Below are 23850 nucleotides of genomic sequence, written 5' to 3'. Positions count from 1 at the left end.
TGTAGCCAAAAACAAAAGCGAAATCCTCCAACCGCTAAAATCTGATGATGCTCCATTTTTGTTTCAATTTGGTGAAGAAGGAAGTTGCGCTCAGTGTCTTCTTCAGAGGCTTTCTTGTCGTTTCCTTCAGTGGTTCTTGGTGCAGCGCCCCCACAGGGAAGGAGGGGAACAGGCCACTGAAAGGGTTTGGTTAGTTGGACACCGGAGCAGCAAGAAAAAACCACAGCGGTTGGAAATGGAACAAATGTTGCTGTCTTGGTCCCAGAAGAACAGAGTCCACTGGACTATAAGGAGGAAAACAGTCAGTTTGTTTGCTTAATCCAGTGGTTATGAGGCAAACACACTGTAGGCCATAGCTGTGATTCAAATGGATCATCTTCGTGGTCCTTCATGGTAAAAAATCCTCCCTGTACGTATGAGCGCTCCGACAAAACGTGTGCTTACGAAAAAAGACCTGGCACTCTCCGAAGAAAATGACACTTTCAAAATGATTGTTAAAATTGCTGCAGGGCAATTTACTGATCATATTAAAAGAACAAAAAAAAAAAAAAAGCAATGGAAATAAGAGGAGAAAAGAGCTGTCATTCCAGTCAGACAAGAGGAGACGGAGACAGAGGTGAGGATGGAAACGGGTAGGGAAGATAAGAGAGAGAGGACAGGGGAGTGAAAATGGAGAGAGATGAGATAGCAGAGAGGCTCCGGCTCTGACAAGAAGGTCAAATTATGAAGAGGCAGAAACAGAGTAAATGGAGTAAAGACAAGAGAGAAGAAAGAAATAAAATCTGTGAGTGCGTTTTAAAGGGATTTGTCAGTTCCTTGCTACCTCCTGTGACTTTATTGAGCAGAGAGGAGCAGCGCTAAGTGAAGCTGTTATATAAAAGGCTCGCAGAGGAATATTGATGATACCACCAAGAAGTCCAATCTCTCTGAAAACGCGTGTAGACCCACAGAAACATGATGGAGTGCAGCTCAGACCGCAATTTGTTTTTTTCCCTTTTCCTTGCGAAGGCAGAGATGCCATCTATAAATTAGCCACGCGTCGTCGTCAGGCAGGTAAAAAGAAAATGAATAACGTTGTTTGTTTACGTGAGTGACTGATCAAAGTTCTCGAGTTCGTGACTGTCTTGTTTTTTTTTTCTTCTTTTTTTTTCTTTAAATCAGTAGCAACTTTCCCCAAAACCAGCCGGGGGATTTATTGTAAGTATTAATCATAATACGGTGACGCTACAGCGGATGGTCGCTGCATTCATTATGAGTTGCGTTGTGCGTGGGAGATCTGTTAAAAACGGCTAAATCTGTCCATGTCGGCGCGGACGGGGACATCCTGCGGAGGATCTATCTGTTCTCCCTTCTATTATTTGACTGGTGTCCCAACTACAGAGCTATAGGGGAGGATGTAACGTCTTTGTTGGACGTCCGTCTAATATGAAGACACAAACAGCCAAAGAAAATAGCTTAGCTTCCAGCCTGGAGGAAGGTCTGCTCACTAAACACGTGGCTAGGCTAAAAGACATAAATATCCCCAAGATAAAATTGTGTTCATCTTTTTCTTGTTGCTGTAAAAAGATCCAAGTTATCAGTGTTTTGGTAAAGAGAGTTAATTTGAGGTAAAGATAAAAAAAACCTTGACATGTGATGAGCTGGCTTATTTAAGCCTAGCTATGTGTATAGTTTAGTGACTAAAATGGTCAAATTGATTAAAAAACTTAAGTGAAACTATTTAATTCCTCTGGTTTAGTATTTTTCTTTTTAAATGAATGCTAGCAAGTTAGCTTCTATACACACCAGAGAGTTGGTTAGCAGAGAGTCGCTCATCTCTGCACAACTTGATTCAAAAATTAGTATCGTGAGAGATATCGTGTTAGCATATTACCTTAATATCAACACTATTCCTATATTTTAATTGCAAAATAAAAACTAGCAGCATACTTATTTATGAAATACTTGCACTTGAGTTAAAGAAAAAAGACACGGAAAGCCAATTTTTACTTGTAAAATAAAAGCTAGAAATATAGATTCTACGCTAATTACTAAATAGCTCAGCATTTAATATAAGGACAATAATTTTGTGCTCAAGACTGATAAAATCATATTTGTGAGAAAAGAAAACGTTTTTGTTAATAGAAAATTGATGAGCCACATTTTTCTTTTTAAATGTGACATAAAAGCAAACAGCAGATTAGCTTAGCCTTTGCGCAAAGTTTATAATTATAGTATTTCTGAAAAAGTATGCGGGTTTTGTGGTGATGGGTTAAAACAAAAAAAAGGTTAAAAGATCGACACTAACATTCTGAGAAAAGTGTATTTGCTCAAAACTGTTAGAATTGTTATGTTTCTGAAGTGAATGCTAAAAACGAATCATTAGCTTAGCACTAACATGGAGCACAGAACACGTTAGCAACATTGAGAGACACACTACTTGTATTTTATGGGGATGAGATGACAGAGTTAAAATATTCACACTATTGTGAACAGAACATATATGGGTAGTGTTCAAAAATGTCCCAAGAAAATTAACTTTCTATTTTTACTTATTACATGTTAGCTACCAGCTGGTTAGCTTAGTTATTACATGGATATTGACATCTTTACCAACGCTGAGCAAAAAAAAAAAAAGGATTTGTGCTGGACGACATTTTTGTAGGGTATTGTACTTGCTCTCTATTTAACTTTATTTATAAATATTAAGCGCATCTCTGATCATTTTTTATTTTCATCCAATAAAAGTTAGCTTATTAGCTTAGTCAAAGACTGACAGGTACGTGAGTGAAACAGGTAACAGCTATTTGATTCAACATTATTTGTTGTTTGATTTTATTTCTCTGCCTTAAGAGATGTGTGTCTTTTGATTTTTATTTTATTACCACATGCAATGTTTACCCTATTTGTTAGCATTAAGCTTGAGCTAAGACTCAGGCCTGGAACATGGGAGCTGAAACTGATTACTGTCACTCATTTGAACAAAACAATCTGTCTAATCTGACTCTTATTATTCTTGTAGTTTTAGCTTCTATTTGACAAAAAATTGAGCTTGAATTCAGACATAAGAAGCTCCCCTGTAAAGGATGATCCTTTAAAATGTATATTTTAGCTGTTAGTTTTATATATATATATATATATATATATATATATATATATTATCATTGTAAGTGGAGTGCCATAAAAAAGTATTTTTTCTGAGTACTAACGCTGATAACCCGAGTGAATACAAAAAGCAGCTTTTAAATAAGCTTTGATGAACTGCAATATTTAGTTGTGATTCGATGCAAAAAGAAATGAAGGTAGTGAGGTAAAAAAAGAACAATAAAACACACTTTTTGAAACGCTCTTTCTTTCAGTGTTGTTGTCAGATCGTGTGTTTGTGCGCGGCAGCAGAATATTAAGAGAATCAGAAGAAAACCCTTGGTTTATGAGAAGCAGATAGTTGGGTGGAAACAGAGAAACGGCCCACATGAGATTCTCCTCCATTTTGTCCCTAGGAGCCCCAGGGAGACCTAATCAGGCGTATGAGCGTTGGGTTTCTGGACCTTTTTGCTTATCGGTAATTAAACATCCCCGGCTCCCCACGGCCTCTCCGGTTCCTCTGATAAAGAAGCGCTATCGCTCTGGGCGGGAACCGCGGCAGAGGAGCCGAAACGCTTCCCTCTGATTCCATAAAGGTTTTTGGTTCTACATGGATGAAGCAGAGGTGTGTGTGTGTGTGTGTGTGTGTGTGTGATTGCAGCGTTATCTGCGTGTCACGTTTGACAGGTGTCACATGAGTGACCCATTGCTGGGGAAAACGGGTGTTTTTTGTTGTTTTTTTCACAGATCACAACAGAGGATGTTCAGCTGAACCTCATTAGGAAGAATAAAATAATAATAATAATAATAAGACAGAATGTTAGCAGGCTGCTTACTTCCACAGGAGTCCTTCAATGCGGCAGCAGAGGATTTTTATGTCGAAGGCTGATTGTAGTGACCTGAACTTAAAGAAAGGCTGTGAGGACTGCAACTGTTGATCACACCATGCATCATGCGCTTCCTCTCTCAATGTGTGTGTGCGTGGGCGTGTGCGCGCATGTGTGTGTGTGTGTTGAGACTCTTCCCCCAATGTGAGTTTTTGACAGTGGTTGCCGATACTGACGGATTTGTTTGGAAGCTGCCGATTGCTGCTATTCCGGGCTGATATTCATTATCTTGAAATATGGCTCCTGTCAAAACAACCGCCCCCCCGCCCCAACAACAACAAAAACACACACACACACAGCAGAGAGCATTTCTTTCTTTCTTTTTCCTTTTTTTTTGTTTTGTTCGTCTCCCTCGGAGTCTGGAGGAAACCTCTCAGGCTGCAGACGTTCAGAGACGCAACTATTTGCATGATGGATTGCGGGAACTTTGAAAAACAAAATCTGTGACTTTGAGCGTCGGCCTTGAGAAAGAGAAGAAGCGAGCGGCTTCGTCATCTTCCATTTCCTTCAGCCTCCCTGCTCCCCCCCCCCCCCCCCAGTGACCCGGTGACACTATCGACTGCATGGCTGATGAGGATGCTGAGGAGGTGAAATGGAGCACCGCGCGATAAGATCGTGGGCCTGCGACGCCGCACCGGCCACTCCCAGCCTGCAGCAAGGCCAACGCACACGCAGGCCGCTTAGACCAAACCACGAGGATTTCATCAAAGTGGTGCTTTACTATAAAGTGGAAGGATGAAATACACAAAACGTTTCGTCTCCTTTTTATTCTCATTAGCAGAATAATTGTGCAACATTACCAGAAGAAAGTGGTGAAACGATCAGACTGAAGTTGTTTTAATGAGAGCAGAGCTGGGAGAGCGCTCTCCAGCTCAGTCCGTCCGCTTCTCTCTTCTCAACAGAATCAGTTGTTTACAGAATTATCTCATATTTCTGCTAATTATAAATAATAGTGTGATGCAGATGTGTTAATAGATTAAACCAGTGCCGAAGCAGAACTTCACAAGATCTCATTACGTTACCATTTCATTCTCCAAATATAAAGCCTTATTCTGGTAATGTTATGAATTTATATTGGTAATATTATCACCTTATTATCACATCATTTTGACTTTTTTCTACTATTATTTAGACTTTTTTGCCATACAAATTTATTCACATAATATCAATTAGTATGACTTCATTGTCATAATATTATGACTTTATTTTTGACTTTATTCTCTTCATATTATCACTTTATTCTGGCCCTCGTACGCCGTTGTAAACTTCAGAAATCCCTTCATGACAATTAATCCTAATTATTTATTTTATTATTAGTACACGACATCCATGACGCATAAGTTGAGTTTTAATAATTTATGTGTAATAAATGACTCGGATTAGTAATTATTGGGCAGTTCTTCCGTTTTGGTGTGACGTTGTTCTCATGTTTTCAGACAGTAGTTGTTCAGAGGCTGGATGCTCGCAATACAAAACGAGCTTTTCTTTTTAACGTTTTGCAAACACCTGAACAAAAAGAAAGGAAAAAAGAAATAATCAAAGCCCCGATGCTGTCATGCGCCGAGTGAAATAATAATGCAGGGCGTTCAGAGAGAGAAGCATTTGGTAAGGAACAAAGGAAGTCGATATAAACCGAAGCTTTTCTCGCAAATAAAATCGCCTCTCGCCGTTTTTCTGTAGTATTTATGATTTCTAGCAACAACACGAGCGTTCAGTTTTGCGAGCGGATCAGATGAGCAGAGCCGTGTCGGTACATGCGGTCCCTAAGTGAGCGCTGCTGCTGCTGCTGCTGCTGCTGCTGCTGCTGCTGCCAGTGGAAGAGTAGCATAAGATCAAGTGTTCTGCTCCTCCTTATTTGCAGCTTAAGTTAATTTGAGCGTGGGGAATGGAGCGTAATTAAGTTCTGAGACGAATGTGTGGGAACGCATTTGGTTTTGAGTCCTTCCCTCTCATGTGCAAGAGTTAACTAACAGAAGAGAGTTGGACATAAATTTAAAGGAAGCAAATCAAATGAATCCCCAAACCCCCCAATGTAATTATTTCCTATTCACACTGGGTTTTTCTTTTTTTTTTTTTTTTTTGGCCAGTTGATGACTGTAATGACTTTGAGAGAAGCGGAATCGGCTCCGGCGAAGGGAATCTGATTTGCAAAACAGCGCTCAACCTTGACCCGAAGTGCTCACCGTTTCATATTTGGACTGCGCTTATAATTCAGTTTGGTTTCTGACTTAAAAAAGAGCAAGGAATCGATAAAAATCCTCACATCTTTCTGCGAGGCTTACTTCAATCTCCTGGGCTCTCTGTAGCTGAAACTCACCGCTCTGTGTCCTTCGCTCTCTTTCTGCTTTGACTTACAGAAGCTGCACTCTCGGATCATGGACCTGTCGGCGGCCGACCTGCTGCTGGAGCCCGAGAGGAGCAAGGCTTTCCTGCTTTCCAGGAACTCCGACTCTCCTTCTGCTGTAAGCCCCAAAATCACATCTGCAAAAACCCAACGATCGGGGGTCGTGACCTCTCCGAGTGGAGCCTCTGGTGTCGCTTGGCACTAAGAGGCATAAATCCTCGTCGTGTTACCAGCAAAGCATCGATTCAGACTCTACGTCAGTTAAAATGACTCCACAAGACGCACTGGAACATTAGTCATCTTATATATTATGCATTAAGGCTTGAAGATGAGTTTTCTCCTCCCTTTTTTTTTTTTTTTTTACCTCTGAGAATGCCACCTGATAAACTGAAACCAGGAAAGTGAATTATGAATCCTCTAAATGTCCACATATCCTTCAGACCCAAGTGGGGCTTCTTTTTTTTCTTTCTTTTTTTTAACAGCTCTGTTTCTGAGGTTCTAATTTGATAAACATGTGCCTGGGATGTGGCAGCGGTGCATGAAAATCAGATCTCTCCGCAACGACTGCAAGATATTTCTCTGGAAAGATTTGGTCGGTCGGTGATGGTCTATCCTCGCTGAAATACCATCGAGATGGTAATTAGGTATGCAACAGCAACCAGAGCTCAAAAGCGAAGCAGCTCTCTGATTTGTTGGATGTTGAAATGGAAAACTAGAACTGGATGCTAAAGTCTGACTTTCACTTACACAGAGTCTGTGTTATAGCTACAATGTGTGATGAAGCTGGACAATTAGGAGGTTTACTTCCCTCATCGTCCCATCGGCACCAGTCCCAAACTCATGGTGATGACCAGTTTTCAGCCTTCAGTCTTAGCAACTTCAAATTTCTACCAAACTCCTCATCCGGTAAAAGTCTAGCCGTAGTTGTACCCTTTTCTTAGCAGGTTTGGTGGAGCTTCATTGAAATTGGTTGGTTTCATGGCAGCAATCCCAACGTTGTCATTGTTGTTGAGGTCAGGCTGTTCCAAAACCAGTTTTGTGTACTTGAGGTCACTTTCCAAAGGAGCTCAAGTTTTATCCACCTGAGCAAAATGTTCACCTGAGATGACAGAAAGATTAGCTAACATGGGTCACCAAGGTCTGGCAACTGCCGCAGCTAGTTTTAGCAAAGAGAAAATGTCAAATTAACATGATATTATAGGCCACGAGGAAAGTTTTCCTCTTAATACAGACCCGTAACGTTTCACCGGTTCTTAAAAAGATTGTCTTTTATGTTTCTTCCAGGAGGTTCAGCTATGTGGAAAGCCGGGTCTCCCTGTGGCCAAGTGTTTGAGCCAGCTGAGCCTGAGCGTGCCCCCGCCCGTCTACCCGCGCAGCAGCTGCAGCAGCAGCGAGATCTCCCTGTCGAGCGCATGCAGCGAGTTCTCCAGTGGCTCGTACACCTGGAATGACGGACGCTCCTGCGGGAAAAAGGTAAACCCAAACATCGGTTCCACCAAACAATCACGAGTGGCAGCTCGTCAAAGTTCCCCGCTCATTTGAGGCCCTAATTAATCCCATATCCTCCTGGAAGAGTTTGATGTCCATGAAAACATACTCCTTAGAAAACTATTAAAATAGATAATACATTTAAAGTCTATGGTAGTCGGGAGATCTTAAAAAATGGTTTTGTACTTTGAGTAATCTAACAGTTACTATTAATGTTACAGTAGTTTGACAAAACTGCTAAAACATGACGTATTACAAGTGTTAACTTTGTTTCTTTGTGCTTTAAAGTCTTCTCTGACATGGGAGAAGAGGCTGAGTTTGGGTTCATCGGCTCCGAGTAACATCTGCACCCCTTCGGAGGAGCAGCGGCCCACGAGATGTAAGGAGAGCCACATCCTGGAGGGACTTAGGAAGCTCCAGAGGAGGAAACACCGGAGCTCCTCCTGTTCTTCGAAGGTCTCCAGATCAGGCTATAAGGACTGTATGAACTCCAACGAGGGCATCTACTCCCTGGGGATCAAGAGCAGCAGCAAAGGGGTTTCCAAGCCCAGCCACTGTGGCAGGACTTTCACCGCTCGCGGCAAGCAATTCTTCTACGATTCGGATGATGCAGATGATGAACTGGCACAGTCTAGCCGCAGAGATGACATCCCCACTAAGGACTGCTGGTTTCACTGCAAGAGACTTTCTCACAGCATCTCGGACAGCTTGTGCAGCTGGGACGGGACACAGGAAGGTGACGCCCCTTCAGGGCCGATGGTTGCGAACCCTTGTTCTGGCTGTGACTCCAAAGAGCGTCCGGAGAAGCTTGTAAGTTTCATCAGTTTTCTCTCAGATGGAGAGCACAAGTCAGCTTTTAGTAAACCGACCAAGCTAAACTTCAACCCGCCCGACCCAGAAAGCACCAAGCGCCTCCGCGATGTGGACGGCCGTGAGGAAAAGTGTAGTGAAGTCCGAATGTCCTGTGACCAACCGACAGAGCAAGCAGAGAGGGAGTTCAAAAGATTGTCTAGGGATGCTGCGAAGCTCCTTAAACAAAAATACTTGGGCAGAGACCAGGGACGCACCCAGTCTGCCGATGGGAGGCCCAAACCTTTAAGTCTGATGAAGGAACCAAAAGCCTCCAAGTGTACCCAGTCTGAAGAAAGCATATTGGCTATTTTTGATGCAGAAGGGGAACCTATTGAGCTTTGTCCCCAAAGGCTTCCAGCAGATGCAGATCAAATTCAAGGGAGGAAAATTGCTGCTAACTGTGCAGAATTAGTACCACCAGAGAGACCAACAAGGCAAACATCTGCAAATGCAAGAAATTATAATGTTCTGGAATCTCCAGAGAAACCTTCAGAGTGTGAGAGTAGGACTAGTAAATCAGCCAATAGGAAGGAGGAAAGTACAGAGAGACTGTATTTGCAGCCGACTCCACAAAGAAAGCTAATAAAACCACCAGGCGTCCGAGCAAGTAAGGGTCAGTCCATCCCTCCTTTGAATGATGCTGCCTGTCCCAAGACTAGTGGTTCAAAGATTCCTGGTCGTAACAAACCGTCAGCATCCCCACTGCGGGTGTCTAAAGGTTCAACAGCTGAGCCAAGCAACAGTGGAAACTCAGGATCCTCCACTCAGGAGAAATCCCCTTCCTCTCCTACAGTTAAAATGTCCAGATTCATAAAAACGCAAACTAGCTCTCAGAGCCCAAAGGCTGTGAACTCCAAATGGAGTAGGGGTCCCTCATCCACTTCCCCCCATCTCTCAAGGAGGCTCCTGGAGTTTGGTGACACTAGTGAACAACCAACCAGAGACAAACACTGTGAACCTAGCAAAAATAAACTCAGGTCTCCCTCTCCTCCCCCTCCCCCGGGCCGCACCACCTCCCTACTGATCAGACCAAACTACGAAGGTTCTCCTCAGGCACATAAAACAGGGGTGGCGCCACCATCCACACTAACCACTGGGAGGGGCCCTCCCCCAAGTTACTACACCTCATTGGCACCAAATATGCAAACCACTTTACCCATCAAGGATAAAGACTGTTTGGATTTGGATGCAGGCTATGGAACTGCACTTGCACCTCAGAAACTGATCGAGAAAACCAGTCAGCACCTTCAGAAGTCCCCCATTGTGACTCAGACTCCTACTAAAGGCACATCCAAACGAACAAAAGACTACCTCCCTTCTGCAAACTCAGGGTCTGTTCGAGAACCTGACCATGCACCTAGAAGCTCAAAGAACGTCCCTCCTCCCTACAGTGCCCTCAGAGGCTCCTCACTACAAAACACATTCGCAATTAAGAAAGGACCCACTCATGAAAATGTCCACCAGACAGTTCAGAAGACCTCTATAAGTTTACCCATATCCCTTCAGGATTCCCCTCAATGTCAGCCAGAGCAGCAAAATGCTAAAGCTATTGTTAGCCCTCCTGCCTCTGCTGTTATGTCACCCAGCCAAGCAGAAAAAGCTGCAAAGACTCGCATCCCAATGGGCTTTAAAGCCTTTTTGAAATCACCTCCAACAAGTAAAAGTAGTCCCACTGTTCCTGGTAAGCAAGAGAAAGACCATATCAACTCAGTCTCCAAAGAGACGGTGACTTCAAATGCCTCGACCCAGTGTGACGGCTTGGAAGCGGCGTTTAGTATCGATTTACCACCCAAGATGTCTTCCACAGAGGGGAAAGATAAAGGTGAAGTCCAGTGTTGCGTTCCAGAAGAGGACGTGCATCCTGCTGTGTTGCCTGAGGAAGCTGATGTGTATGAGAAGGGGAAAAGGACCAGTCAGCTCTTTGGTCGATCCATATCCGTAACAACAAAAACCCATCTAAAGCCCGCTCTGGGAATGAACGGCGCCAAAGCTCGTAGTCAGAGTTTCAGCGCCAACTACATGGAGAAACCAAACATCAATGTGCTGGAAGGACCGGGAAAAGTTCGGACTCAAATCATCACCAACTCGGGCGAGAGGGGAAACTCTCTGTCAAGACAGAGTTCTTTAGAGGTACCAGCTGTTGGCTTGGCTGAGAGTCCGCTCCATTCACCCAGGATGAGGCTAAGCCACTATGGAGGAATGACAGTTTCAACCAGTACCAACGGCCTCCCCGACAAGCCCTCAAAGTCAGCCTCTAACAGGGAAGCTGTCACCTCCCCTACACATAAAGAGGTGCGCAGTCAGCCGACAGGTGAAAGGACGAGTTTCAACAACACCCGGAAACCAAAAGTGGCCTCTCACCCACAGTTTCAGCCTCAGCCATCCTTCTATAGCCCTGAAAACCCTGCCAGAGAGAAGGAGAGGCTGGTAACCAGCTCCAACGAACCGGGCAAAACCCAGCTGGACTCGCCAACCAAACCAACCGACACAGAGGACAAGAAAATCAGCCCGACAGTTTGCACAATTGAAGAGAAAGTCATGATGGGCATCGAGGAAAACTTGCAAAAATCCCAAGAACAAGAGAAGGTAGCAGCCAGCGAGGCCAAACAAAAAACCGGCCCGTCTCTCGCTAACTGGTTCGGCCTCCGAAAGAGCAAGCTTCCGGCTCTGAGCGGCAAGAAATCCGACTCCCCCAAAGGGAAGGAAGAGAAGAAGGACCTAAAGATCGGGTCTGTCCTCGGAGGGAAACAGGTCAAGCCTGACAAGAAGAAGGACAAGAAGAAGGAGGGCCCGGAAATCCAGAATCTGTCTGAGATGAACAACAAGCTGAGCTCCATCATGGACCACTGCAACAATCAGATGGGTCAGATCGCCATTCAGATTCAGAGTACCACGGCGTTCATCGGCAAAGACCAGTTTGTGAAAGACATCCTCGGCAGGTGGGTAGAGAAGTATGATTCTTGTACTGTCCTACAGTAAAACCAGCAGCTTCCAGTCAACTCAGAGTGTGTTTAAGCTAATAAACCCTCCACATCTCCTCTCACAGTTTGTTTTCCTCCCTGAACCCCAGTTGACAGGGTGGAAGGCCTCATGCAGGCTGTTAAACATTATATGAGATCTCTGTGTTTGAGTGTGTGTTTGCCTTTGTGAAAGAGGAGGCTATTTCAGTTTATCAGCTCTCCGGCTTGACGAAGGCACTAGCTGATATATAAACCACATGCCCTTCCCTCTCAGGACGGCGGTGAAGGTCAGCAGCGTGACCGCCTCACCGCCCACCATGTCCACACCCAGGAAGCACGGCGAAACCAAGGCGGACCTGCAGATCTGTCCCGATACGGCGGTGAGTCGATGAACTTCCTCCAACTTCTGCTGCAGCCGAATGTTCTGGACTCCAGATTCCCTCAGGTTTCCGTTTCACACCCGAACGGAACGTCCAGCCGCCTCTGCAGCCTCTCGTCCCCTCAAGGCTCGCTATTGATTCAGTTTGTGTTCTGACTCTGGCTACTCTGCAAAAACACTGCCCGCTTATTTTCCTATCTGTTGTTATCACCAACCTCGGCTGATGAGAGGTACCTCAACGAGGATGAGAAAAGTTTCAGACTCATGTTAGGCTTCTCTAATCGTACGGAATCTAAAGACTTTCCACTCACTGAACCATTTTACGGTTTTGTCACGTTAAAGCAACAAGATCTAACAGCTTTTATTGGAATTTTATCAGACTACCAATACAAAGTGCCATATACTAAAGGTAATTTTATCTACATAGCACATTTTCAGCAACAAGGCAGTTCAAAATGCTTTACATGAATCAGAAGGAAATACAAATAAAACAACAAAACTAATAGACTGAGTTTGGCGCATCTGTACACATCAGTTTTCAGTATTTAATTAAGACTACGTGGGGATGATTTAGGGGTAGACTTTGACTTGGCCATTCTAATACGTTAATGATTTAAACCGTTGGGGTCATTGTGCAGCTAGAAGGTAAAAAGTTTCCTTTTGGAGGAACCTGATCAGATTAATTTTTTCCACGTGCCTTGTAGCAAAACCGTCTAATAGTTATGTAACTGACCAACAGGAAGGGTAGCTGCTTATTAAGGGGTGCCAGAATAAAGGGGACTGAATACAAACCTGTTGAAGATTGTAGAGAAGTTTCAGAGCCTGTTTCGACGCATTTCTGGATCCAGGGAACGACGGTGAAAAGGTGGGAGCAGAGTGAGTCAGCGGCGGTAACAAAAGGAGCGGAGTGAGCCGATGAGAGGGGCCGACGGGTCCGCGGCATAATGTGGGAAATTTAATCCAGATGATGCCGAGTCTCGATAAGGCGGAGGGAGCCATTTACCGCCGCCTCTCCGCTCCACAAAAGGGCCATTTAAAACCGTCCTATCTGCTCCCCACAGAACGCAACAAAAGAGGCGCATTTCATGACCCACAAGCGCCGCAGCAGCCCAATTAGAGCCAGGAAGAAAAAGAAAAGAAAAAAAAAAACTCGCTTCTCTGGCAAAGAAACAATGTGAAGAGTCAGAAACGAACGGCCTCGGTGAGGCTTTACAAAACTTTACGTCGTTCTGAGGGTTTCTGTGACCAACATGGAGCATTTGTTCCTTTTTCAGACCCTGATAATAAGTCAGAAGATCAGCCTGAAGGCTGAGGAGGAGGACGGACACCTGGCAGACTCCAGCTGTCAGGACCACATGATAGGTAAGATTATCCTGTATCAAAAATCCCCCTCGCTTCTTATTTAGGAGTCATCGATGAGCAACTACGTCTTCATTTCCTTTCTCAAAATGTTTGTCTTTTTTGCTGATTTTCTTCTAGTTGTTTTCCGTCTCCACCATTTTGTCCATAAAAGGAAGGTTTTCTAATAAAGTGTTATTTTCCATTCCTGTTTCACTCCTCCACTGGGCGCCTCTGTTCCTTTCTGACCTCTCGCTCTCTTCACACTGAGACTTTTCTCTCTGAAAGCCAGAAGCTTTGTGCCAGAAGCCAGGATGAGGTTTCTATGACAGAACATTGAGGTTTTGCAGGATTTCTTTACACCAGTTTGGGTAACAAACCCTACAAGACAAATTTCTTAATAAATCTTCTGATTTCCAGTTTTCTTCCAATAAACTTCAATTTACAAACAGAGAAACATTTTGCTCATTTTGCCTTCTTCAGTTTAATGTTTGATCTCGTTTTATTTAAGCAACGAGACGCTGACATAACATCCAAACATCTGAGGAAATTAACTCAATTCTCATCATTACTATTTGGAAAAACTAAGCAGACAAAACTGCAATAACGACTACGAATATGACAAAGAGATCCATGGATAAAAATGTTTAGAGGGGAAAAATACATACATAAGCTCATAGAATAATATAAAATAATAAATAGATAACATTGAATAAAACACATAAATGATTAAAAGCATGATAAAAGATATAATCAAAAGGATGCATAAATATAGATGAATAATTGCCCTGATAAAAAAACAAAACATATGTGATTAAATAAACAAACATAATCATTTAGTGATTGAAAACATAACTAAAACAAATCTTAGAAGTACTACTTTAACAAAGGGATGACTGTATAATATAAAATGATTGAAGAAACAAAAAGATAAGTTAATAAATGCTTAAATAGTTTAATAAATAATGGAGATTATTTAATCATAAAGTATACATAGAAATTCAAATACATATTTTACTGTGAAAGATGATGTTATTGTTAAAAAAAGAAGATGGAGCTGATTTTGTTGCAGAATGACTGAATGCTGCAGCTCTCGTTGTGTCTTAGAGGGAGCAGCTAATGATGCTAATGTCTCCTCTGGTGTTTTTACTTCCTGTAGCTCATTTATATTGGAAAAGAGTTTCTTTAACCTTTCAACCCAAAGTTTCTAGTTTATTATGTAACAAAAAAAACATTTTTTTGGTATTGCTCCATCTTCCTTCCTATGGTTTGTTTTGGTAGCAGAATCAGTTTGTGGCAGTACTCCTGTCCGCCATGCTGCTGTCCTCTAACAGGTTAGCGTCTTCGCTTTCTACCTGCTCAGCCTTTCCCAGTCAGTCTGAACTAGAAGTGGCTTCTCGGCTGCGCGCGGCGCCACTTCTAACCGACAGCAGGTAAACACATCAGTCATGGAAACGGTTTGCGCTGCAGCCACCTCGTGAATCCGTGCCGGGGTCGGAACTTGCTGGCTTCGGAGCCGCTCGGTAATCGTGTAGAAGAACTTTTGCTCCAGGTGGTTTTCTCTCATAAAGGGACAATAAAACAAGCCCGGCTCTTTCAAAACCCTGCCAGGTGTGGAGCGGCGAGGCTAAGTGAGCGGAGGACTTGGGCTTTAAAGCGTGACATGAGGATGGGCCGCGGCGTGCAGATGCCTGCAGCCGGCCTGCTGAAGTGATAGGGAGCTCATGAAAACTAGATTAGGTTCAGTTGTTTCTGGCCGCTGGCTGAAATTACTGTGGACCTTGTTATAGCTGGGATATAGAGGGCATTTTGAACTGCCAGGCTTGGCATTCAATTACCCAGCTGGGTAATCTATGGCTCCCTGTTTCACTCTGCAGCTCATGGCTGCATTAGCTGGCTGAACTCTGCGCATTCAGAGCAGCATTCCTGCTAAACTCCACATCATGTCAAGCTGGAGGAACCGTCCTGGACATCTAGATAGACACAGAAAGACCAGGAAGCAGATAACATCCTGCATTGTAATTGGTTGAAGGCTCCAGAGGGACATTGATTCAAAAAGCACCACTGCTTGACAGATAGAGACTCTCTACTGAGCCCTACGTCTTACAAAGAGAACCGCAGTGAGCGTTGAGCGTCCACGCTAACAGGAAGTTGGTTTGCCTGGAGTTTTTCAGCCAGTCACCATAAAACTCCACCAAACCAATGACATATAAAAGAGTCAATCGTAGTGCAGAGGGCGCCCCCTGGTGGTGGCTCAGTCTTTCTGTGGAAAGTGACTTTAAAATATCTAAAGTATCCCAAAGATAATGCATCATGGGAACCTGGAAAACCTAGCCTCAATGCTAGCTGACATGCTATTGGCTGGCGTTGGCAAAGCAGCCAATCCAGGAGAGGCAATTATTTTGCTTAGCACTGATTGGCTGAACCCCCTAAGACATTGGAAGTTAGCTTTAGCGGTAGCACTAAGACTGTTTCCACTGTGCATATTAAAGCATACTTAGCCATATCTGGTTAAACTGTTAAAACAGTTTCTGATAGGAGGTTTCAGGTATTAGCTGGTATTAGCTATAGCGTGGGCAGCTGTGACCCTTGACCTCGGTATTGGCGGGAGTATTTTGAGGACCATCTACTGTAAGTTAAAGATTCCTCCTCATTCTAGTACAGGGGTGGGCAATCCTGGTCCTTGAGGGCCGGTGTCCTGCAACTCTTAGATGTTTCCCTGGTCCAACACACTTGAATCCAATAGCTGAATCACCTCCTAAGTGCAGTCAAGTTCTCCAGAGTCCTGCTAATGACCTCATTATTTGACTCAGGTGTGTTGAAGTAGAGACGCATCTAAAAGTTGCAGGAGACCGGACCTCGAGGCCTGGAGTTGCCCACACCTGTTCTAGTATGAACAGAACTGGAAGCTTCATCACTGAATGGATGAAGGTTAGCATTAGCAGCCAGTCAGATGTACTCCCTCTGATATTAGCCAGTTTGGCTAACCAGCTAAACTGTACTCATGCTGTATTGTTTTCTGCCCCTCTCTCCGATTCGCCCGCCACAGACTCCCTGTTCTCCCCCCCTCCTTTCCGCTGCATGTAGCTCCGAGCTGCCCCCCGTCTTGTTGTTGTGTCACACTCCTCTCCCTGTTCCTCTAGGCTCCGGTTGCCAGATGCGCACCCTGGACAGCGGCATCGGCACCTTCCCCCTCCCCGACTCGGTCTCCAGGGCCGCCGGCCGCCACGTCCCCAGGTCCCAGTCCAGCCCGGACCGGGTGACCTCCGACCCCTCGCAGCCCCATGTCAAAGTGCTTTCCCTCCCCAAAGCGCAGCCGCACCCCTCCACCGGCAGCGTGGCCCACTCCACGTCTGACCCTGGCGGCAGAACAGGCCAGGACACCCAGAGCCATCTGCCCAAACCCTCGACCTCAGGTCAGTCTCTGAGCCTTCAGCCAGGAGAGACATGAGAGATGTTCTGGACAAGAACCACATTACAGAACCCTGACTACACCCATGCATTTAAAATTGAAGACTTAAAATGCCTTAAATTCATCTTTAAAATGTATTTTGGCCTTAAATCCGTTGATTACAGGTCATAAATTTTGCCAGGATTATTTAATCTTATATATTGAGTGTACTTTACTTCATGTCAGGCAAAAGTTTGAGTCACCTCACACATCTACATTGCGTTCCGTGACTCACTGCTAACACACCGCTGCTAGCTAGCTAGCTTTTTTGCGTCTGTTGTGGCAAGTGTAGTTTTCTGGCCAGTTGACTGGACAAAGTTTGTACATTTCTTTGTAGGTTTGGGTCTTAAATTCCCTTCATGGTGTTCTTATGAAGTCTTTAGACCAGATTTTATTTGCTGGTCCATTTCTGATGGACCGGTCTGCTTCCAGACGCCATCCGGACCAAGAGGCTGAGTCTGTTCGCCCAGCGCAGCAGCAGCAGCGACCAGGACAGGAAGAGGACAGCAGAGCAGGACTCAATGGTGAGTCTGTTTCTGCTGCATCTAGAGCAAAGCATGCTGGGATAAAAAAAAAAAAAACCCTGCTTTAAAACCACTGGTCTGTGTGGCATTCGCCGTGGTGGCAGCATGGTGATGTGGGAATCTTTTTTTGATGTTTGGCGTCATATCCAGGACGGAGTCCAGATGGTGAGGACATTCTCAGGGAGCGACACGGAGACAGAGCCGGACAGAACCGGCGCCACGGTAACCAGGAGAACCGTCTCCGGTAATATCCCCCCTCCCCACCTTAACCCCCTCTGCTCTGTGTCGCCATCTAGAGGTTAACCCTGTCCTGTCCCTCCTCACAGTGGAACAGAGCGAGGACACCCTGAAGACGTCCCTGTCCATCATGGACTACTACCAGCACGAGATGCTGTCCCAGCTGGACTCCCTGGACGGGTTGGCCCGGGACCGGATCAGCGTGAGTACAGAACCACGCCCCCACACCCTTCACTTTGTTTACACTCCAAGGTTCTGTGCTCCAGGAATTGTTGGCTGATTCTCATGAAAAAAAAACAAACAGCTGTCCTAATTGCTTTCGATCGCCTGGGCTGCGGGTGTCGGCCGGTATTTGCCTACCAGTATTAAACGCAGCTGAATGACAAACGAGGAGCAGGGAGCATGAAATGGCCTCCAACGCTCGGCTCCCCCACGCCGACACCAAACCTGACACAAAAATCCATACGTTGCCAGAAAAAAAGCTCCGACTCAACACAACCCCGATAGAAAAGCAGTTTGTGCTTGAGAAGCCGAGGGAACGCAGCTGGATTTATGGCCTCCAAACGCCTTTTCAAGTGAAATCTGATCCAGGGATTAAACGAAATAAAACACTAGCTCATTATGTGTTCATTTGAGAAATGTTCAGCAGATGTATGTTCTGTTAGGAAACATTAATATTCAGCAGCTCACTCCTGGGAGTCTGAGGTCTAACTGCTGACAAATAGCTGAATATTTAGAAAAATGCAATTCTTAAAACTCTTCATGCAATCAGCGTCAGCTAACCTTGTGAAGTCATTATGTTTCCTTCTGCATGCCTGTTGTTTTTCATTGAACTTGTATTAATTTCAGTTCAGAGAGAAAAACGTTGCCATCCTCATTTCTTATGAGAAGTTTGTCTTCTCTCACTTTGAAAGATATTTATCTTTTCTGAAATATTCTGTAAATTTTTGGCTTGCTTTATGAAAGCGTATTATCTATGAAAAGAGAGCAGCCAACAGGAAGCTGAGAGCAGCCAACAGGAAGCTGAGAGCAGCCAACAGGAAGCTGAGAGCAGCCAACAGGAAGCTGAGAGCAGCCAACAGGAAGCTGAGAGCAGCTAACAGGAAGCGAAAAAAATCTAACAGGAAGTTGAAAGAAGCTAACAGGAGGGTAAATAACAGAGTGAGTTGTGGAGTTAATTAAAGAGTATCCCGCTCTGTGCTGCTACTTTGTGGAAGTATGGATTTATCTGAGCTTAGCTCTGTTAGCTAACGTGTGAGCTAACTGGTTTAGCTGAGCTCCTCTGTGAGCTCAGCTCTGTTAGCAACAGAAATGCAGAGAGCTGCTGCGTCCTCACACCAGTCTGAGCTTTAATTAGCTGTGGTGAGCTGCCAGGTTGCTCTTATTATGCTCAGCTGGTGCCTTCGAAGTTTTCTCGGAGTGAGTAAAGGAATCCCTCGTTGCAATAACAGTTTTGTTAGAAGCAGTGCGGAGCTGGTGACATTTCTGGCATTAGCCTAATTCCCAGACTGTGAATGAAGCCTGATGATGGATGACTGCTGCTGAACTCATTTACCCTACATTATTCTTTGGGAAAAGACGATCCATCCCACTGTCGCCCCGTCCTCACCCCGGCCGGCCGCCCGCCCGCCTCCCTACCTGCGGCGGCCGCCTCCCATCACTGGGCCACTGACTCCGGAGACGGCGGCGTGAATCGGGTCCGGGGGAAGTTGGGCGGCTGTGTTGGAGCGGCTGTGATTTAAGCGCCTTTAATAACCTTTCACAAACACTCAGGAGAGTGATGTAAAGCTCAGCGGCTCCCATCAGGGCCCTCACAGCCCACGCTGGCCTCCCATTCATCATTCTGACAACACCTGACAGCCCTGCTAACGGCGGCCCCCGCCTCCTTCTCCTCCTGGCCTCGCAGTCTCTCTTTCTCCCACATGTCTCCCCTTGTCTCACTTTCACTTTTGCCTCTCTCTATTTTGCTTCTTTAGTTTTCCTTCTTACTTGACCTCTGCGCTAAGCGGATTTCCCTTTAATTTTTCTCGACCAAAGTCTCCAACTCTTCTGCCGATATCCATACGTTTCGGGCCTGACAGGGACGGCTGGAGCGTCAGGAGAAAAGCCCAGCGTTCCTGATGCTGTGGAGATTCCTGAGCTAGCTTCCATCGTCTCGGTAAGCACGGCGTCCTCGGAGCGCCGTGGCTTGTTAGCTCCAGAATTGATTACCCGGGAAAAGGAAAAGCAACATTTTCAGTCGACAAGCAGGCGGGACGGAGTCCGAAGCCAGGACACGGGGTAAATGAAATTATACTTGTACTAAATTCCAGCAGCAGAAATATTCAGAAGCCATCTGTCGCTGTCAGGAAGCCCATAACGTCCCGCTCAATCATGCTGGCCTGTAATCAGCAGGGATGCCTGTTTTTAGTCTTCCGCTTAATTCAGAAAGCTTAAACATGAGGTCAAATTTGTCCACGCTCCATCATAGAAGGTACAATATTTAATAAAAAGTTTTTTGTATTTAAGTTCAGAGGAAACGGATTGTTCCACGTCAGATTTCAGGAATGGCTTCGAGTTTTTTTCTTCTGGCACTTTTATGGTCTCACACTCGTCTTCTTGATTTACACTGATGATAGTGGCCGGCTGATAGCGGCTAGCTGCTAGCATAAATCAAGAAGATGAGTGAGACCTTTAAAGCGCCAGAGGAAAACCTGGAAGCAAGGCCTGAAATCTGACATGGAACAATCCATTTCCTCTGCCCTCCCAACTAAATAACAGGAAAACACTTTTTTTTTTCATTAAATATTATGCTAGCGGTTAGTAGCTAGCCGCTATCGCTTAGCCACTAGCTTCTTTCTGTTAGCGGCTAGCTGCCACCATTTATTTTAACACGCCATAAACAGAACCAATCCTGTCATGAATGCTGTGGCTGCTTTTCAGATTTTCTCGTTCCTTGTTCCTCGCTGGCCAAGTCTGAACACTTAACAGGTTTAGTAAAAGTGTGACATTTCCTTTCAAAATGTTCACTAAATTCTGACCTGAAAATACAAGCCGACTCTTTCCCGTTATGATGAAAAGTGTTATTGGCAGCACTGTGATGTTGTCAGTTTTTAAAAGTTTGTGAATTATGGTCTGCGTGCGTCAAACTCTTTGGTTACTGCAGGTTTTATTATAAGAAACCACTTAGTTTAAAATGTTGCTCTTTAGACATGATAGGCTATATTTTTGGCTAACTGAAAACTGCATTTTAATCTATATTTTAAATCTGCTGGCACAATAAACTACACATTGACAAACTGCAGAGATCCAATTCGTATATATCCTGTTTGTATGGAATATGTAAGTTAATACAAGAAAAAAAAAGACCCTGTTATGATATAAGGTTTCCAATTTTAGCGTTTTTTGGTATTTAAAGTTAGCAGGCATTATTAAGAAAGGATGTGTTTTTCACTATGTGGTTGCAGTTCTCTTTATTACCATGGTAACGTGCAGGAACAATGAATTTACTGTGTGGGGAGGGTTGAAAGTTGTTTGAATTTGGCTTCGGAGATGTTGCAAATGATTGCCGGAGTAACTGCTTGGAGAAGACAGGAGCGTGTTGAAGAGCTTCGCTTAAAGAAAGCGACTCTTCTGCTGACGTGTGGGGCGAGTGACGAGCATCCAGACCCGGCAGAACCGGAGGATCGGACCTCTGAAGCAGAAAATACCGGCGCTCTAAAGGGAGGAAATGTGTTCCTCAGGTTACAATAAAAGCCTCTCGGTGAGCTTTTGTCACTGAATTCAAGTTAAGAGATCCCATTACTGACATGTGATGCAGAACCGATGGGTGGTGTGTGTGTGTGTGTGTGTGTGTGTGTGTGTGTGGGTTCACCTGGCTCCAGCCGGGTTGTTACCTGCAGCTGCGGCTGCTTCACAGCTCCGCGTTTAGAGGCTTCAATCAGCTGCTAAATTACCTTCCTGTGGAATCAAATCCAATTAGAGATCGCACAAACACTTCTCTTCCTCTCGCTGTTCACCCAGAGAGCTTAAAGAGTTATTTTAGAACGAATCGATCCCATCGCATCGCCGGCTCCTTTCTCCCCCCTCGGCTGAAATGTGGAAAAACAGAAGTCCTGCGAGGCGTGATGTGTGGGAGCTGAACTGCCTGTAATTTAAACTCCACACCTACAAAAACCTGCAGTTTAAACCCAGCTCTTCTCTCCCCAAACAATCAATACGACTTAATAACGTTTAAGTTTCCTCCTTTTTTAAATAAAAAAAAACGCTTAACGTTAGGCGTGGAGAAACCTTCTCTGTTGTCGCTAAAAGGAGTTTTCTGAACCACCGGCAAAACACTTTCAGAGCTCCGAATTTATTTCCATTTTAATGCTTAAAGTTTTGCTCCTGCCACTTCTTGGTACAAGTTAGAATAAAATAAATGTCTTAATGTAACATTTCAAAATGGCACCGTGCCTCGTTTGATGATGATATTTCACTTTCTGGAAAGTTTCCAACGCCCGGCAGCAACCGGCTTCTTCAGTCCGACAAACCAAAAAAAAAAAAAACCCGGAAGAATATGAATAAAACAAACAAAAATAAAAGGGATTCAACCTCTGATTATTATTATTATAAATACATCTGCCTTTTTACTGGGAATCTTGGCAAAAACCAAACAACGACGGGTCAGTCGGAGCAAGAGCCAAAGAAAACGTTTTAAACTTCTTTTTGTGATTCAGTCAAACAAAACCGTTACAATCCCAAGCAAGGTAAATAAATGAAGCCGTGAAAGATATTTTTCAAGCTTTTCTGTTATGCAATACAGTGAACCCCACATTATTCACAGGTCAGCAGTTGTGCATTTGTTTCTTAAATATTCCTAATAGTATTCCAGAATCTAGGTATCTGAAATGCCTAGATTCAAAGCCATTCGATACACTATTGGCTACACAGTACCTTAACTCCAATTACGTGTCAAATATCAAATCTGCTGCAGTTAATTAACACTTACTAACACTAATTCAGTGTTAAATCTTAATATTAACTCTCACCATAAGAGTTATTTATAGTTAATATTCAATAGGTATTTTATTGTTTTGAACTTTTAAAAATTCTATGGAAAATGAACATTTAATAAAGAGGCAACGGTTTCCTCAAATGCATTTATTTCAAAACGTGCACCATAATCACAAAGCACAACACGACGTGGAATAATGTGCACGTTTCACATGTCGCTTTCATTCACATGTTGCTTATCAAAAGGTCTTGACATATCAACTGTGCACTACAAAATGCAGTACATGCTGAATGCAGTTTTCTTCAATACAACATGCATGAGATTGTTCAAAGTACAAGGTGGAGAAAGTAAAGCAAGCCGTTCATGTAATATGATGGAGTAAATGATCAGAAAGGTTGATAAATCTGACCAATATTCATGTAAACGTTCAACATCATGAAAAAAAACATACTCCAGATTATTACGGATCTTGTTCGCTAGCCAAGAATTTGACTGAATCACCGGCTCGATTTTTTTTTTTTCTTCTTCTAACACTTGTACTCCGCAAACATTCGGCATGCTAAGCTAAATGTGCTAACACCGAGCCGTGTGGCGAACGTGATGTCTGTCATACAGCTTGATCGCTACTCAAAATAATAGTGATAAGCCATCTCAGAAAGAAATTATTGACCAAGCGCAGTGAACAACAACAGTGGCATGTGGAAAGTAAATTCTGTCGCTTCGCTCTCGGTGGGAACCTGTGATTCTGGGACGGAGTCAGTGAATGAACTCCTTTAGTGTTACAGCCGCTGTAGGAGTTAAGAAGTCAAGAGTCACTGATTCCATTTTAACACCTCTAGATTTGATAAGGAAACACTTTGTTTTAACACTGGATTTTAACTACTAATGATATCCACCCCAGAGTTACATAAGCAGAATGTGACTCTATTAGAGTAAAATGAACTCTGCTTTTGCATAAAGTCTACTAACACCAAAACATTGAACACTTTTGAATTTGCTGCGTAGTATTTACAAAGCAACCAATCACTGAGAATAATTTATGTCCCTTCTCTCTGACTGGCTGAACCCTCAGGAGAGAAGATAATGAAGATGTTAGCTTCTGCGCTAAGCGCTAAGATGTTTTCCACTGTTAAAATTAAGGCATATTTGGTGTCTGAAGTGTTAAAATGTTACAAATAATTTGAGATATTTTCAAGTGACAACCAGGACAACCACTGTATTTGGGAACAATGTCAAAACCCACAGAGAAAAGCTTCAGCGGCCTGTTCGACCTGCTGACTCGCTCTCTGGAGTCCATCGAACTCATTTGGCAACTCTACCTCTCCGAGGTTCTCCAGAACCGGTCGAACCGT

General features: G+C 44.1%; 1 protein-coding gene across 2 annotated transcripts in view; it reads left to right on the top strand.

Moving 5' to 3' along the window:
* The window catches only part of LOC114140848 (nck-associated protein 5-like), a 136906-nt gene that overhangs the window by 109264 nt on the left and 3792 nt on the right, over positions 1-23850 (top strand). Inside the window, exons 11-19 of one of the 2 annotated variants that reach the window (XR_003594702.1) lie at positions 6308-6412; positions 7579-7767; positions 8071-11573; positions 11869-11974; positions 13248-13335; positions 16455-16727; positions 17195-17286; positions 17437-17508; positions 17583-17725. Coding sequence is in view for 1 of the 2 variants with exons in the window: in XM_028011108.1 (XP_027866909.1) it covers positions 6308-6412; positions 7579-7767; positions 8071-11573; positions 11869-11974; positions 13248-13335; positions 16455-16727; positions 17195-17286; positions 17437-17530; positions 17613-17725 (4563 nt within the window). In the remaining variant the exon portion in view is untranslated. Of the gene's footprint in view, positions 1-6307; positions 6413-7578; positions 7768-8070; positions 11574-11868; positions 11975-13247; positions 13336-16454; positions 16728-17194; positions 17287-17436; positions 17531-17582; positions 17726-23850 lie in introns of both variants that reach the window. The other variant, XM_028011108.1, reaches the window with a different exon arrangement.

Source organism: Xiphophorus couchianus, chromosome 24 (assembly GCF_001444195.1).
Source record: "Xiphophorus couchianus chromosome 24, X_couchianus-1.0, whole genome shotgun sequence".
Lineage (NCBI taxonomy): Eukaryota > Metazoa > Chordata > Actinopteri > Cyprinodontiformes > Poeciliidae > Xiphophorus > Xiphophorus couchianus.
The sequence above is the reverse complement of the archived record's forward strand: the minus strand, read 5'-3'. Positions and strand labels throughout refer to the sequence as shown.